General features: G+C 38.0%; 1 protein-coding gene across 1 annotated transcript; it reads right to left on the bottom strand.

The window, feature by feature from the left end:
• Positions 1–136: 136 nt before the first annotated feature.
• LOC132140027 (polyadenylate-binding protein-interacting protein 1-like) lies at positions 137–17,746 on the bottom strand. The gene is made up of 11 exons (XM_059548789.1): positions 17,368–17,746; positions 11,901–12,025; positions 11,630–11,827; positions 7,226–7,338; positions 6,936–7,047; positions 6,448–6,573; positions 6,074–6,180; positions 5,142–5,259; positions 4,964–5,018; positions 2,410–2,488; positions 137–998 (listed from the first exon to the last, which is right to left on the bottom strand). Exons 1-11 carry the CDS (start codon positions 17,513–17,515, stop codon positions 908–910), a joined length of 1,272 nt encoding a protein of 423 aa, XP_059404772.1. The 5' UTR covers positions 17,516–17,746; the 3' UTR covers positions 137–907.
• Between the last annotated feature and the right edge of the window lie 82 nt (positions 17,747–17,828).

Here is a 17,828-nt window from a genome sequence, read left to right as displayed (position 1 = left end):
TAGTTCGCAGGTCAACAGGGACGCTATGCTTGAAAGGGTTTACAGATTACAGAACAAGATAATAAATATCTCATAAAAATTCAGGACTTCCACACACCTCAGGTCACTTGGATTCCTATGAAACGCAAAGAAACAGTGTTTTTATAAAGATTTATTGCAGGCAAACAATGCAGTAAATAATATTTACAACTATAGTAAAATAAACATTCCTTTATGTGGGCTCCATGAGATGTTGGTAATGAGGAAAGTTCTGTAAATCACAGTGGAGGATGAATCGAACCTTCTCTGAGCGTTTCCTCTGATTTGACAGACTTAACATGTGAAGAAACTTTATTCCTGCATTTGAAAAACCAAAGACTAGAAAGTCAAGGTTCCTTTTTTCATCAAACATGTGCATATAACTTTAAAATAAAACTCTAAAAAGGTGTGAGGAGAGTCTGAGAAAGGAAGAACAGTAGAATTGTATTTTCTTAAATGTTTTTTGTCTTTCTTCCCGCGCTCTTCAACTCTACATGGCAAAGCCTTGATGAGGAGTAAAAGACAAAACTCAGTTTCTCCTACATTTAGTTGTTAGTTTGCAAACAAGCCACACGTACACTTGATGATGCTACTCTTCAGCTCTTAATAAAATCTCACTGCAAACTTTGCTTTTTTTGGGGGTGACAAATCAGAACACGCATAAAATAAACCTCACAACTCAGATGCCAAACCAATGGCAAACTGATGGCCTGACGGACTTGTGCCAATGATGCTGCATTACACCCAGACATTAAATCCTGTGACACTGCAGCCAAGAAGTGTTTTGCTGAGAAATAAAACGAAAATCAACCGAAACGTTCTTGATTCCACCCACTCTGAATTATTCCAGCGGGTTGGGTGTGAGACAACATGACCATCTTGCAGTCGCTTATTTCTTTCCTCTTGCGTCCGACTCCATGCAAAACCTCTCAAATGCCTCTTCGATCTCAGGATCCATTTCGTCTTCATCAGCGCAGAAACTGCAACACAGAAGCATTCCTACATAGGTATATGGAAGCTTGTTTCCAACACACACACACACAAAAGATGACTTTTTATCTTACAATTCTGACTTTTTTCATCAGTTTTAAGTTAATATCTCACAGTTCTGACTTATTTCCTTGATATTCTGACAATATACAGTATATCCCAATTAAGTATTTTCTTGCAGTTGTGTGGAAAAAAAGTAAAAACTGTGAAAGATCAACTCAAAATGTTAAATATAAACTTATTATAACTTATTCAACTTACTATATTGGAAGATAAAAAGTCAATAGCTTTTTTATGCCATGGTGGAAAGAAACTCAGAATTGCGGAAAAAAAAGTTAAAAAAGAGAGAATTGCAGGTATATATCAGAATTACAATAAAGAAATCTGAATTGTGACAAAAATTCACACTTACCTGTGTAATTTATTTTAATAAAAATATTTATTTTAATAAGTATTTTCTGTCATTTTGTTTTGAACACAGAAAGTACTTTCATCCAGCATGGATGCATTAAGCTGACTGTGGCTGCTTTTCTTACTTTAAAGTAGTAATAATACTTCCAAAATTTTAATCAAATAAATGCAACCTTGGTGAGCATAAGAGACCTTCTTTTAAATATATGAAAATGTAAAAAAAAAAAAAAAAAGTAAGCAATAGCTTATATATTAACATGAAGTTTTCTTTAAATCTGCATCTATTAAATCTGTCTAAAATCATCAATATAACAGTGGATCACTATTCTGTAAGTTTATGAATTTCTAATCATGCTCATGCATTCCTTCATTATAAGTGCCTTATTTTAACTGTTTGTTTGTTTTCTGTCATAATGTGTATTGTATGAAATAGAAAAAGCTCTTTTAAAACTCATCAGATGAATTACAGACTCCCCCTGTCAGCTGGTCTTTGTTAACTGCTCATGGCCTATCCAATGGGCTGAAGACTATGCTGAATGAGACTGGCAGGTCTCCCTGGGTTGCTGACTTCACTAAAATGTGCTCTTTGACTCCCCCCAGCATTCTGAGGAGGACAATTACTGAAACCAACGAAAACTAAAACCATAAAAAAAGCTTCTTTTTTTTTACTTGAAATAAAATAACCTTGAACAGAAATAAAATCAACTATAAATAAAAAACTTATTTCAGATAGTTGCCAAAGCAACACTTTTTATTTAACTGACATTCTAAAATAACTAAAACTAAACAAAAAATTTATGAAAACAAAATAGCTATAATTAAAACAACTAAAATACATAAAAATGACAAAAAACACCCCAACATAATTAAACCTTTAAATAAAATTAAAAAGTGATTCAAAATATTAATTAAAAACTATATAGTTTCTCAGTTGTGCAAGCAAACAAGACTCTTGATGTTCCGCAAACAAATTTACAAATATCTACTTACGAATCATTTCCATTCTCCTCATATGCATCAGGGAAGTAGTCTTCTCTGTCTAGAATCTCCTGGTATTTGTCTGAGTATTCTGTGGTGAAAAAAAAAAACACGGAACGATAAGCAAAATAGTAGATTAGTAGTAAATACAGTAATTATTATAGGTCCCGTTCTTCGTGATCCCATGTTTTAAACTTTAGTTAGTGTGTAATGTTGTTGTTAGAGTATAAATAATATCTGTAAAATTCTAAAGCTCAAAGTTCAATGCCAAGCGAGATATTTTATTTAACAGAATTCGCCTACAAAAAAACGACCCGTTTAGACTACATCCCTCTAGTTCCTGCAGTAATGACGTCGCTAAATCAGTTTTTTGACTAACCCCCGCCCACATGAATACACAAAAAAGGGGGCGTGGTCTTGTTGCGCTCCGACGGAGAAGAGGAAGAGCTGCGTTTGTGTTTGTCGCCATGTCGTCGAAATGCTGTTATTTTCATCTCGGAGTCCAATCATCTTTGTTTGGGCTTCCCAGGGACGCTATACTTGGAGATTAATGGTTACAATTCATGTTTAACTTAGTTCCTGAAAATTATAATCCACATGTAAATCTATGTGCAGCACATTTTGCTGAAGTCCGCTTCCTCAATCTCAATCAGTTTAATGCTGGATTCGCACAAAGATTATTCTTCAAAGATGGAGCAGTTCCCTCTTTGTCTGGAGAAGACGTTGTTTATGGACCACAACCGGTAAGTGTATTTTATTATTTAAGTTGGTGCGTTTAACAGTTTCTGTAACTTATTACACAAAGGGCAAAGCTGTTTAGCTTTGTTAACTAGATGTTAGGGATGTGCAAAAAAATCTAATGCGATTTTCATGCGCATCTTGTCAGTAAGAACGCTCCTGCGATTATAAGTACATCTCCAGCATGTGCGTTCAGATCAGGATTGCCAGGTTTTCAAAACAAATCCTGCCCACTTGCTTCTCAAAACTAGTCCAAAACTAGCCCAATCGCGTTCCCAGGAGGGTAACGTGCGCTAAGCTGCTGTCGAATCACAACACAGGAACCGCTGGCACAATCAGAACTCGTTACGTATTTCTGAAGGAGGGACTTCATAGAACAAGGAAGACATCAGCCCATTTTTATGATAGGTGAATTGTGTGAAAAATACTGTGTTTTTTTTTACACGCGAAACATGAACACATATTCGCGTTATATTGCACACTGTAAACACAATCAAAGCTTCAAAAAAAAGCACGAAAAACGGGACCTTTAATATATAAACAATTTAGAATATAAAATAATATAAAAATAATTTTAATAATGTGAATGAGAATTGTGAATAAAAAATAAATGAAAACAGTTAATTTCATAAAAATAAATTAAGTAATGCAAGTCTTAATACCCTTTTTTCCCTCAAAATGCTATTTCTGATTTTGAACTTGAACATGTTTTTGCGACATTCTCCCACTTATGCAGCGTTTCCACCGAAATTATCCGGAACATTTGTACCAGGAACTTTTTTCCCCCCAGACCTGTTGCTTTCTGCATTTCCACCGCGGTGTAAAGTACTGGGAAGATTAGGCAAATAGACTGGTGACGTAGGTCTGCGCGTGTTTCTCAAAACAAAGTGCGCTGATTTTGGACGTGCATCCTCGGTAGTGCGGACTTTGTGCATTTGACTCGGGAGTGTGATGTCCGCGACGACGCAAATCCGGTAATTCTGCAAACAGCAGCGTACTTGATAACTTCAGTCAGCTGACCATGGCTACTGCAATTTTCCTCACTGTATATTTACAATAAAATGAATTATGATATTAAATATCACTGCCTCCTTTCGTTTTCATTTAAACATAACAGCTGCAGAAATATACTTAGTTCAGGGATGTGTTATATCAATTTGCCTTTTTTATTTTCATTTTAACATATAGATAAATTGAATAAAGACCAAAGATAACCTGTTAAATTTACCCAAAATGAATTATATCTTATGTTTAACCACTAAAGAGACATCAGAGCCAGTGGCACATATCAGAAGGTCTAGCCGAGGTGAGGCTGCTCTCGGCGGATACATGAGGACTGAGCTCCCACTTATCGCGTGGAGTTCACCGTCTCCGAGATCGGCGAAACACATTTTTAAATAGACGCTGTCTTTATAAATAAACAACAGATTTGAGTTTTAAACAACTACATTCTCGCCTGAAATAATTTTAAAATTACATTTCATGACACAATAACGGTGATATTTTGTAAATGATCCGAATAAATGGTGGTTGTACTCAACCAATGCTGCATGAACTCAACCAATCAGGATGTTTAGCACCCAAGTCCCGCCCCCGAAAGTTCCGGAACTTTGACAAAGTACTACCTCGCCAGCAGGGACTTTCTGAGGGGCATTTTTTTACCCGGAACTTTATTTAGTTCCTGGTTCCTGCGGTGGAAACACACTGAGTATCGGCCCAAAGTCCCTAGTTCCTGGGTAAAGTTCCTGCGGTGGAAATGCGGCTTTAATAAAACATGAGCAAGTCTGTAGATGGGTCACAGCAGACTAAAGTCGCTGCCGATGCTCACCAGGATCTGCTGCTGTAAAAGGCGTCCCATCCGCTGTGTAGAAGGTTGGTTCATTCTGAGGAGCAAAACCATCACAGAAACGCATTAAGAGAGGCGACAAAGCACGTATGCTGTCACAGATTACATATTTTACTCCAAAACCTCAGTGAATGCATTTTGTTTCTTTGGCATTACGCACCATAAAGTAGTTGGGGTCATTGTCAGGTGTAGCGTCACTGGACACACTCGCTGTGTGAACTCGACCCCAGTTACTGGACTGTAACTCCACCAGTTTCAACAGCATCTGCCTGACATCTCTACAAACGCACACATACAGTAAACATTAATAAACACAGAGATACTGTAAACATCAATAATGCAACTGTACTGCTTTCAGCAATCTAAGAGCGGTTCACACCGACAGTGACATTTAGTAACATAACAAATGGAAGTTGATAACTTACAGCATCATGAGCAACAACAACTGTTGGCAATGCCACTCAACTTTATGTAAATGTACGATGGTAAGCAATAGGAGTGCAGACAGTGATGCTCATTAACCTCAATACTACATACATATATACCAGTGTTGTTTTAGTGTCACTGTACTCTCAGAAAAGTCTGTAAAAATATAGCCCATATACAGTGTTAAAATGAAGGAATATTCCATACTTATGTTATCACAGGTGTTTCACCTATATTTTGCATTATGCATTGCATTGTGTCTTATGGTTGAAGAAAAAAAAGGTAATTTTCTGCCAGAAAATATTTTGCTTACAATGTATTATAGTTTTAGTTAAGATTTTTAAATGAGTTTTTCTTTTTTTTTTTTTTAAATTTGATATTTTTTGTAATTTTGTTGCATTTTTCATTTTTTGCTGTTTTTATGTCTATACAGTTTTTATTTTATGTCAGTTTTATTTTTAGTCATTTTAGTACATCAAGTTAAACGAAACTGAAATGAGGAATGCTGTATTCGGCATGCATGCATGCATAAATAAATAAAACTTTATTTAAGTTCTGTTTTAGTCAAGATACAAACATGTTTTTTATGGTTTTTAGTTTTAGTGAACTACAATTCTGTTGATATACTGCATGCTAAAAACACTTTTTGTTGCCCGACTCGCTCACCGGCTGCATTTGGCATCCAGCAAAATGTCTTCAATCTTCTTGATTATCTCATCCATGTCTGACTGGCCTTTCTCCTTCCATGTGTCATCCAGAATGGAACCGCTCAGCTTGTCAAATCAGTACAGTAAAACAATGCTAGTCAACACCAACAGCGAAGCACTGCGTTATTATCAGCAGATTGATTGATTATCTCATTTTAGTTCTTTGAGCTAAGTTTCAAAGTCTTTGTTTACATTAGGATTAGTGTCACTAATGATCTTAAGTTGAGTCCTGAGGTCACCTGATAACTCCTACAGTTTAATAAACAGGGCGTTGGCTCTCAAACAGTATCATTCAGTGCAGCTGCAACGTATTCAAAGAGGAATACTTCAAACCTTGAGTAATTTGACAGCACACATTAGGTTGGGGTCATCTGGGTGAGAGAATAATGTGTTCAAAAGATCCTTGAGCGCTCCCAGTAAGACATTGGCTCGCCCAGGGGTGTCTTTTCTACTTTTTATCTGAAAGACATTAAAGAATTGAAATCTATAATTGTAGTCATTCATAGTTTTGCCAACAGAATAAAAATAAACAGTACCGCTACAGAGGAATAGCCATCTCTGCCTTTGGGTTTATTTTGTAATGATGATTGGCTGACTAGCTTTCCCAGTGTTATTACAAAATCACTCACTAAGTAAAGTAAAGTAAGTTTAAGTTAAGTTAAGTTAAGTTTAAGTAAAGTAAAGTAAAGTAAAGTAAAGTAAAGTAAAGTAAAGTAAGTCAAGGAATGGAGGAAGGGAGGAAGGAAGGAAGGAAGGAAGGAAGGAAGGAAGGATGAATTTATTCTGTGATAATTAGTGAAATGCATTGGTTGTGTGCTGACCTCCAGGTTAAGGTAAAGCTCCCCCAGAAACAGCACATAATAGTGAAACCTTTTCTGGGTCTCTGGGTCTCCTCTCACGGTCTGCTCCCTCTGCTCATACTCAGTTTGACACCTACACAGACACACAAAATAAGAGTTTAAGGATAAACAAAACTAACAAAAATGAGACTAAACGAAACTGAAAGTAAAGGCTTAGAAGGAAAAGGGAAGAAACTGTTGACTTTGAGAACCAAATGTCAAGCCACTTTCTCTGAAACACCCAGAAATGGGTACTTGGGCATCACAATTACCTCTGAAGCAGCAGCTGTCTGAAGTTATGGCTAGCTGGACTGAGACGGATGTGATGAGACAGATGGTTACAGAGCCGCGCACCCGTGTAGGCGAAGTTAGGGATAGACGTGGACTGTGGAAAACAAATGTGGGATGGTTTTCATTCCATTCATCTTAATAATAACTGCTAAATGTATTATGCTTTGACCAGTACACAGATTAAACATAGAACCATAGTAGTACATTGCAAATTTCAGTTTTGCTATTTGGTTCAAAATTCAATACAGGACTGATGCATGATTTGAAAACTAACCAGTAAACTAACAGAATTTACTTTTTTATATAATAATTTTTTATATAATAATACTCAAGATGTTACAGATGCCATCATCAACATACAGAACTAACAAATATTGCTACAAGTGTGACTGCATCATATAATAATTGCTGTTAATAATGTTCACCGTCTGGCTGACTACGTCTTGTATACATTTTTCTGAAAATTCCTGTCATATGCACATAAACTGACAGTCACCACTTATAATCTACTACTAAATATTGAAGAAACTTAATTTTCTGTAAAGTTGCTTTGCATTGATTTGTATCGTAAAAAGTGCTATACAAATAAACTTGAATGAAATTGAATCTCAGGTTACATGCATGTTTTCACAACAGACAATGAGCATGCAAAACTTTAAAAAGCCACAGTTTATGATTGGACTTTAGCTTTCTGTAATTTCAGATTATTGACATTTGTGCGTGTTCACTTAATGGTACAATTTGTAAGATATTTGCAGTTAAATATCCAAAATTCACTAGGGTAGTGTTATATATTTTGTCCAGCTGATTACCGTATTTTTCGGACTATAAGTCGCACCTGAGTATAAGGCGCATCAGTTCAAAAATACGTCATGATGAGGAAAAAAAACATATATAAGCCGCACTGGACTATAAGTCGCATTTATTTAGAACCAAGAACCAAGAGAAAACATTACCGTCTACAGCCGCGAGAGGGCGCTCTATGTCTTCAGTGTAGACTACAGGAGCACTGAGCAGTAGAGGTATTCACAGTGCACCCGAGACCCGTCGACCCAGGACCCGACCCGGGACCCGTACGGGTTCGGGTCTATATTTTAAATGATCAGCCGGGTCCGGGTCGGGTCCGAATCTATTACCTCGGGTCCCAGGTCTGTTTAACATTGTGTGTAATACCCGTGCAATCGGAGTCATCGGACTCGGAGAACACCCGGCCGTGATCAAACACTGCTTGTGTTTTTTGTAACTTGCAACTTGTAAAATTAGGAAAAGAAAAGAGTGAGCCAAAAAAAGTGATCTCTCTCTCTCTGCTTTTAGAAGCAGAGTGCGCAGACTCAAGAGTTAATACAAGTGCACGCACGGTATTAATGCTTGCAGACTTGACACACTCATATTTAATATATTTCAAATCAGCAACACAATCTGAGGTGAACTGTCACATGAATGTTTTCTATGATGCTCAAATTGCATTAAAGCATTTTAGGTTGATACAGCTAGCACGCATGTGCAGTCTCGAGCGCATTTCACGTTTCTATGGCAACCAGTGAGAGACACTTCGACCGCCAAACCGCGTTTTACATTTTCTCCCATTTTTATATTATAAATGAACCGTTTAATCTTAAAGTTTTAGTGGTCAGATTCAGACTCGATGCAGAGCAGAGAGCACAGAGATCATATGATAGCAAATAAATAACGTCAGCGGCCATGGCATTGCACGAGCAATCGTTATTATAGTTCAAAAGGGCAAACAGTCGAAGTTATTATGCGAGTTAACTCGAGTCAGAATGTACATGTGCACAGTTGCATTTGTCAACCGTCACCGTGACATCAAGTGGACTTTTGAAGCTGAAATAATGAGTGGATTCAGCTTGGACTTGGAATAATGATAGGAATAACATGAATAACTTTCTTGTCGGAGGATTGTAATGCATCACAGGCAGTCAGGTACAAGGAAGAGAGACTACGGCTCTTTAAATTAGGTAAGACAAAAAGCTGTATTTTTCACAACAGGTTTATTGACTTGTAATAGCAATTTATGGTGGAATATGTGACAGTCGGGTCAAGTCGGGTCTGTGTCTTCCCAGCGGGTACGGGTCCAGATTTCAAATAATATACGGGTCCGGGTAGGCATTTCTCGGATCTACACGGGTCCGGGTCCAGCTTTTGAAATATTAGACGGGTCCGGGTCGGTTCGGTGTAGTACATTACGGGTCTCTTTCGGGTTCGGGCATGAATTTTTGGACCCGTGAAGACCTCTACTGAGCAGCATAGAGCGCCCTCTCGCGACAGTAGACGGTAATGTTTTCTATTGGTTCATTTCTCTTAGTTCATTTCTCTCGGTTCATGTCAAATTAATTTTGATAAATAAGTCGCACCTGACTATAAGTCGTAGGACCAGCCAAACTATGAAAAAAGGTGCGACTTATAGTCCGGAAAATAGGGTACTAACAATCTCTCTAATGTTTTCAATTACTTGTAAATCATGAGAAAATTCCCATTCTAAACAGTGACACAGGGCAGTGCAGTCGCCTGTCAATGATGTTAGTTACCCTTTGTTACCGCCTTTACTGTCGTAGAAACCACATGACAACAGTGTCATGGACAAATGCGGAAGTAGTGTCTAGCGTCCAGCAAATCAGTAGCTTGCTTCAAGCAGTTCCTTACTTACTTCTTCTTCCACATTTTATGGTGGATTGTATTACTTATTTATGGAACACAATTACTGTTTACCATCTGCCGCTGGTTCTGTCGACAAGGACAGCTCCTGTAAACGTAAGCGTACGGGCCAACCAAACGACCCAAGAAGAGTTTGGGAAAAGAGGAGAGAAAGAGCGAGGATCGATATCGATGTTGCATTTTCTAGATGGAGAGAGCTTCGCGACAAACTTCAACTAGAAAGAGATGTCGATCTCGCTTGTGTTTTGCTCGACAGGTGAGTTGTTTTGATACGTATCTTTACAGAAAAGGTATGCTATTATAACGATCAACAAGATTAGTATTATGGGGCATACACGCCAAACGCGGGGCATCGCGCCTGATCGTGTCTTTGCATTGACTTTGTATGTAATCTACTCGCACAAATCGCTGAACTCGCGTTAAATCCATGATTTATCTTTCCGTCTGATTGATGGCCATCAGCGGTTGGGTAGAAGACAACAAATCCCATCATTCCACGCTCCTTAGCGTCATCAAACCACACGATTGTTATTGTTTTGGTAGTGCACCCTCTAGTGGCAGGTCCTACAACCTGTACCTTTAATGGACAAATAAATAAATAAATAATATAGTAGTATGTATACATAATACTAGGGTTGTGCAAAAAATCGAAGGCGATTTTCATGCACATCTAGTCAGTAAAGGCGCTCCTAGTATATCTCCAGCACGTGAGTTCAGATCAGGATTGCAAGGTTTTCAAAACAAAACCTGCCCAATTGCTTCTCAAAACTAGCCCAATCACGTTTCATTCTGGCCAATAAAATACACACAGGGTTGCCTTGGTAAAATTCACATTTTAGGGGCTAAATATCACATTATTGGGATTGGGGTCACTTCGACCCGTGGACACGAAAAACAACCACAGACTTGGCAACATTTGTTGGACTTTACTACACAGAGCCGTAGTTCTCTGACAAGCTACACAAAATCGATTTTTTTTTTAAATCGCAGGCGATTCATTGCTGATTTTGAAAGCGATTTTGTGTAGATTGTCAGTGAACTACAGCTCTGTGTGGTAAATGCCGCTCCACCTGAACCAGTGTTGCCAGGTCCGCGGTTGTTCTTCGTTGTCCAAGTGACCCCATTCCCAATAATGTGATATTTAACCTCTAAAATGCGAATTTTATCAGTGCAATTCTGCCAAAAACGTGTATTTTAACCCAGGGACACAATTTTTATCGGGGAACCCCCTGGAAACGCGATTGGGCTAGTTTTGTGAAGCAACTAGGCAGGCTTTGTTGTGAAAACCTGGCAACCCTGATCTGAACGCACGTGCTGGAAATATACTATTAATTACAGGAGCGCCTTTACTGATGAGATGCGCATGAAAATCGAATTAGATTTTTTGCACAGCCCTACATAATACTATTAAAAAAATAACAAACATATGGACTATACATTGCATAGTTTATAAGACAGCAATAAATATGTGTGTGTGTGTGTATATATATATATATATATATATATATATATATATATATATATATATACATACATATATATATATATATTTTATAATATATAATATTTATGTTCTGCAATAGTTGAAATATATATATAAAAATTGATTTGTTATTTAAAGGGATAGTTCACTCAAAAACATCATGAACACACTCTCATGTAATTTCAAAGTTCTGTTGTTTTCCATTATCAGAAACTCATCACAAATGCACCTGAACGTAGATGAGCTCTACCAGCTCCTGCAGAATCTCCTCTGTAGTGACCAAGCTGTTCAGCATGTCCGTGATATAATCGATTTCTGACTCGAAGGACCCCGGAGACGAGTTCAGATGGCTTACGAAATCCTGAACGAAATCAGCCAGTGAGGTCTCGGGGTAGTAATCTTCAGATACATCCGAATACACTTCATCCTAAAAAGAGAGAACATTAGACTAGTACCACAGTAAATTCACACGGTGTTAAAAAGGAGCCACATAGACTCACGTTGAACGATGCATAATTGCCTGGGACAAACTCAGGTGCGGCAGCGGACAGTTTGGAGTTTTTCACAAGTGCATCTGCAGCACTGCTGCTATTGTGTCCTCCTGAAGGAATGAGGGATCTGCTCTCTGGAATATGGAGCGAGGAAGAATGGAATTAACGCTGAACATTTGTTTTCACTATGCACTAATTCACGTTTTGTGTTATTTAATAATTTTGATGACCTCACTAGTATTCAAATTTTTTTTTAAAACATTATAATAAAGAACAAGCAGGGATGCAAAAGTGTAGAGACAGAAGCAATCCATCAAGACACCATTTAATCAGCTTTAAATCATGCATTCCAATAACAGTAATACTGCAATAATCTTCATCACACAACAACAGAACATGAAAGATCACAATCAATCAGACGTAATTATTACATGTCAAGTTAGTCAACTAATGACAAAATACATGGTTAAAATCTATTTCATCTGTTCGTTATCCATCGTTTCATTTCTTCATTCATGTATCTATCATCTATCTACTCATCCATCCATCTTTACATCCATATATCTATCCATACATCTATCAACAGAATTCATCTAAAAATGGTTGATGTGATTTGTACACTCTCCAGCAATCATTCCACACATCTATCCATCCCTCTATCTATCTATCTATGAACCTATCATTCATCTATCTATCCATTCATGCATCTATCATCGATCTATCTATCTATCCATTCATGCATCTATCCATCCCTCTATATTCATCCATCATTCTATCTATCTATCTATCTATCTATCTATCTATCTATCTATCTATCTATCTATCTATCTATCTATCTATCTGTCCATTCATGCATCTATCATCCCTCTATATTCATCTATCATTCATCCATCATTCTATCTATCTATCTATCTATCTATCTATCTATCTATCTATCTATCTATCCATCTATCTGTCATTCATGCATCTATCATCCCTCTATCCATATATTATTCATCCATCATTCTATCTATCCAACTATCTATTTATGATGTCCGTCTCTAGCTGCCTATATATCTATAGCCAAATTTATTGAAATGTTCAAAATAATTTTTACATGGACAAAGCATTAGTAACTTCATACATTTACACATAAACGTGTACAGTATGGTGCAGAAGTCTTAGGCCATTAGTATTTTCATCAACAAAAAAAGGATTTAAGCCAGTTATTTCTATCTTTTGCTGTGGTTTGTCAGTGGGAAATAACAGTTTACATTTCCAAACTTTCCTTTTTTCAGGGCTGGACAGTATGAGCATGTCACTTGGTTGCACCAAATGCTGATTTGATTTAGTTAATTGAAGTTAATTGATAAATAAAATCTATGTATGACATTATTTTTGAAAACATCCTTATGTTACAGTATGTTTACACAAGTGCCTAGAACTTTTAACAGTATTGTAGCTTTGCATGAAGGTTTCTTGAAGTGTCTTGGAGACATTGCCACAGTTCTTCTGGATTTAGTCTGCCTCAGATTTTTCGGTTTCTTGATGTAATCCCAGACGGACTGGATGATGGTGAGATCAGATCACTGGCTGCTGTCAGACACAAATCTCACTGGATTATTACAATTAATGGCAAAAGGAATGTAAAAGCCATTTTTTGTTGTTGGTGAAAATACTAATGGCCTAAAACTTTTGCACATTACTGTATGTTCTACTGACATTGTTAAAAATCAGCTTTAACCAAGCATTAGCATCTATCTCTGTATTACAGGTGCTGATCATATAATTAGAATATCATCAAAAAGTTTATTTATTTCAATAACTCCTTTCAAAAAGTGAAAATTGTGTATTATATTCATTCATTACACACAGACTGATATATTTCAAATGTTTTTTTCTTTTAATTTTGATGGTTATAACTGACAACTAAGGAAAATCCCAAATTTAGTATCTCAGAAAATGTGAATATTATTACCAATACAAATATAGGATTTTTAGAAATCTTGGCCAACTGAAAAGTATGAACATGAAAAGTATGAGCATCTACAGCACTCAATACTTCGTTGGGGCTCCTTTTGCCTGAATGACTGCAGCAATGCGGCGTGGCATGGAGTCGATCAGAATGTGGTAGAGTCCTGCACGGGTACGGGTGACCCGCAAATTTGGCTGAAACGGGTGAAAAATAACTGTGTCGGATACGGGTGCGGGTCGGGTCGGACACAGGGGAAACACGGGTCTAAACACGGGTTCAAAACAGTCACGTGCAAACTTAAAAATAGGCCTACGTTCCACTTTAAAAAAAATGAGTCATTAGTCAACAGACGTAATAGATCAGCCAGCTGTTTTTTTTTCCGTTGTTTTTGTTTTCCGTTTATATATATATATATATATATATATATATATAGGCTATATACAGAATCTGAATTCAAATGTGTTTGATTTAAGCCTACATTTCAAAATTTGTGTCATAAAATTATATCGCGCATACAGCTCAACTAACGCGATCGTTATAAAGGTGTTTAAACAACAATACACTTCCACTTGCATGTATTTGACAATTGGAATATCAGATATTTCCTTCCATAGCTAACACATTTGTGAATATGGGCCTAATCTAGGCTATCCAGGGTTGTTTTTTTTTAAATTGCATCTGAAAATGACTTTGTGCAGCTCATTCACATGTGCGCTCTGTTGCAGATCCGCCTCTCGCGATGCTCAGCTGTGAACGATTTAAAAATGGGTGCGTTCGATTTGATCAGTGACTCAAGCACTGATGGACCAAAGAGCACGTATTTCGACATTTGCAGTAAAAACGTGATATATAAATTCTCAGAAAATGCATTTAATACCAATATATTGAAACGTCTGTTTATATACTCCGTTAATAAAGGAGTCCAGACATTGGAAAAATACCACTCCACATGCGTTTTATATTTATAAGAGGTAAATAGACATGCATGCGTGACACAAAAAATATGTAACTTTTAGGTAGCAAAATTTTTTTTTGTAATTCTGTCAATTACACTAAGGTTATTACATTGTCTGCTATATATTTGCTTCTTATTTATTAAATACGGGCAATTGATTGATAAAATATTGATCAAAATTAAGAAAAAATTTATAAAAAACGAATTTCTTTTAAAAAGAGTTTTCCATAAAACAAAACTTAATGAAATCATGTTTTACCAAAAACAGCGCCATTGCTATGAGGGCGCCAGCGCCTCTGCCTTGCAAGTGGATGATAGCCCTGAAGACGCCTAGCAATGATATACCTTTAGTGGTAGTATACCTTTAGTTAAGTTATACCTTAAGAGTCTTCGTATCGCATTAAGAGACAATTTTATCGGAAACGCAGCCCAGGTATGTTGCGTTTCATGCGTAATGGAGATTCCAAAGCGCTCTTCTTTGGTCAGAACCATGGATAGCGATCGAGGATAGGTCTGTCCTATGCACCAAAACTTTTAACAATGCAACAAAATATCTAAAGAGCATCAAGCTATTAAAATCTATATTATGTTTACGCACAAATAATATAACAGTAGACTATATTAGTCAATATTTTTATTAGGTTAAGCAGTGATTGGATAATCGTTTATTCTTATTATTAATTTTTTATACGTTTTTAATTTAAGGCCCACCCACAATTGGTCTGGCCCATCCAAAACTGTAAATCCTGGCGCCGTGTCTGAGCCACACTGAGCTGTGCGTAATGCCCACAGACTTGAAGTGAATCAGACAGATGCTGTCCTGTAGAGACTTTTTGACAGCTTCGGCTGAGGTTGCCCTCGTGTTAATGCCAAAGGCCGTGTAATAACTTCTGTATGACCTGGCAATAAAATTTTTAAAAAAGTGTGTCTAATGTAATTGGCTTAACTGATTTGATTTCGGGTGCGGGTCGGGTGTCGGTTCTATTTTAAGCGGTTCGGGTCGGGTGCGGATTTTAATTAGTGCTGCTGTCGGAAAACGGGTCGGATGCGGTTTTAAGCACTGCGGGTACGGGCGGGTGCGGATTTACAAAATCGGACCCGTGCAGCTCTCTGGTCAGGCACTGCTCAGGTGTTATGAGAGCCCAGGTTGCTATGATAGTGGCCTTCAGCTCTTCTGCATTGTTGGGTCTGGCATATTGCATCTTCCTCTTCACAATACACCATAGATTTTCTATGGGTTTAAGGTCAGGCGAATTTGCTGGGCAATTAAGAAAAGGGATACCATGGTCCTTAAACCAGGTACTGGAAGCTTTGGCACGGTGTGCTGGGGTCAAGTCCTGTTGGAAAATGAAATTTGCATCTCAATAAAGTTGGTCAGCAGCAGGAAGCATGAAGTGCTCTTAAACGTCGTGGTACATGGCTGTGTTGACCTTGGACCTCAGAAAACACAGTGGACCAACACCAGCAGATGACATGGCACCGCGAACCATCACTGACTGTGGAAACTTTACACTGGACCTCAAGCAACATGGATTGTGTGCCTCTCCTCTCTTCCTCCAGACTCTGGGACCCTGATATCCAAAGGAAATGCAAAATTAATCAGAGAACTTTGGACCACTCAGCAGCAGTCCAGTCCTTTTTGAAGCGAGACACTTCTGACGCTGTGTTTTGGTCCATAGTGGCTTGACACAAGGGATGCGACAGCTGAAACCCATGTCTTGCATATGTCTGTGCGTAGTGGTTCTTGAAGCACTGACTCCAGCTGCAGTCCACTCTTTGTGAATTTCCCCCACATTTTTGAATGGGTTTTGTTTCACAATCCTCTTCAGGGTGCAGTTATCCCTATTGCTTGTACACTTTTTTCTACCACATCTTTTCCTTCCCTTCACCTCTCTATTAATGTGTTTGGACACAGAGCTCTGTGAACAGCCAGCCTCAATGTCAATGGTCGTCTTTTGGACAACTGTCAAGTCAGCAGTCTTCCCCATGATTGTGTAGCCTACAGAACCAGACTGAGAGACCATTTAAAGGCTTTGCAGGTGTTTTGAGGTGTTTTGTCATTAGCTGATTAGAGTTGTGGCACCAGGTGTCTTCATTATTGAACCTTTTCACAATATTCTAATTTTCTGAGATACTGAATTTGGGATTTTCCTTAGTTGTCAGTTATAATCATCAAAATGAAAAGAAATAAACATTTAAAAAATATCAGTCTGTGTGTAATGAATGTATATAATATACAAGTTTCACTTTTTGAATTGAATTAGTGAAATAAATCAACTTTTTGATGATATCATAATTATATGACCAGTACCTGTATATGCATAACGTGATAACGTTACATCTAAACAGTGACTAGCATCGACTGAAGTCACTCCTCCGCAGGGTAATTATTAACCCAAATGTTCTGCTTTTTATAACCGATGGGGCTTCAAATGGAGGATTAGACAAAAAGACTAAAACGTGTCTGTGTGTGTATCCCTCCTCAAAAGCCTCGGACAACATTAGCTACTTCGCAGAAACCGTTATTCGCAAACTAGCATGTGAGCTAGCACCGAGCGCGACTTCACCTGCGCCGCCGTCCGACATCGGAGGAGATGTGCGCGGCTGTCTGAGCGGTTCACCCGGGCTGAACACTGCACTTCTCATGTCTCCAGCCTCGGATGAGGAGGAGGAGGATGACGCTGTGCTGCTGCTACTGTTGTTGTTGTTATACATGATCTTCCTCTCGCTGTTCTCGCCCGTCCGATCACAACTGTCCCCCGTCAGACGCGAATAAACACACGGATCCGATCTCAGAGGGTCGACACTCAGTCTAACGTCACTCTAAAGTCTGCTTCTCATTTTCATGATTACTATTTCTGTTTCTGGCATCTGTCCCGTCTGTAAGCGCTAATCACTTCCTCCAGAACTAGCGAGAAGGGTCTCTGGGAAACATGGGTTGATCAGAAGAGCGCCGTCTATTGGTGGATAAGAAATGTTAAATCATAGCTTCTCTAACACATGTGCGATATTTCAGGAGCGTCTCGCT

This window comes from Carassius carassius, chromosome 4 (genome assembly GCF_963082965.1).
Source record: "Carassius carassius chromosome 4, fCarCar2.1, whole genome shotgun sequence".
NCBI classification, from domain to species: domain Eukaryota; kingdom Metazoa; phylum Chordata; class Actinopteri; order Cypriniformes; family Cyprinidae; genus Carassius; species Carassius carassius.
This window is presented reverse-complemented; position numbering and strand designations above follow the sequence as displayed.

Coding starts and splice junctions, on each gene's coding strand:
- LOC132140027 (XM_059548789.1), bottom strand. CDS start 17,515: ATGTATAACAACAACAACAGTAGCAGCAGCACAGCGTCATCCTCCTCC. Junction 12,026..17,367: donor GATGTCGGACGGCGGCGCAG/GTGAAGTCGCGC, acceptor TCCATATTCCAG/AGAGCAGATCCCTCATTCCT. Junction 11,828..11,900: donor GCAATTATGCATCGTTCAAC/GTGAGTCTATGT, acceptor CTCTCTTTTTAG/GATGAAGTGTATTCGGATGT.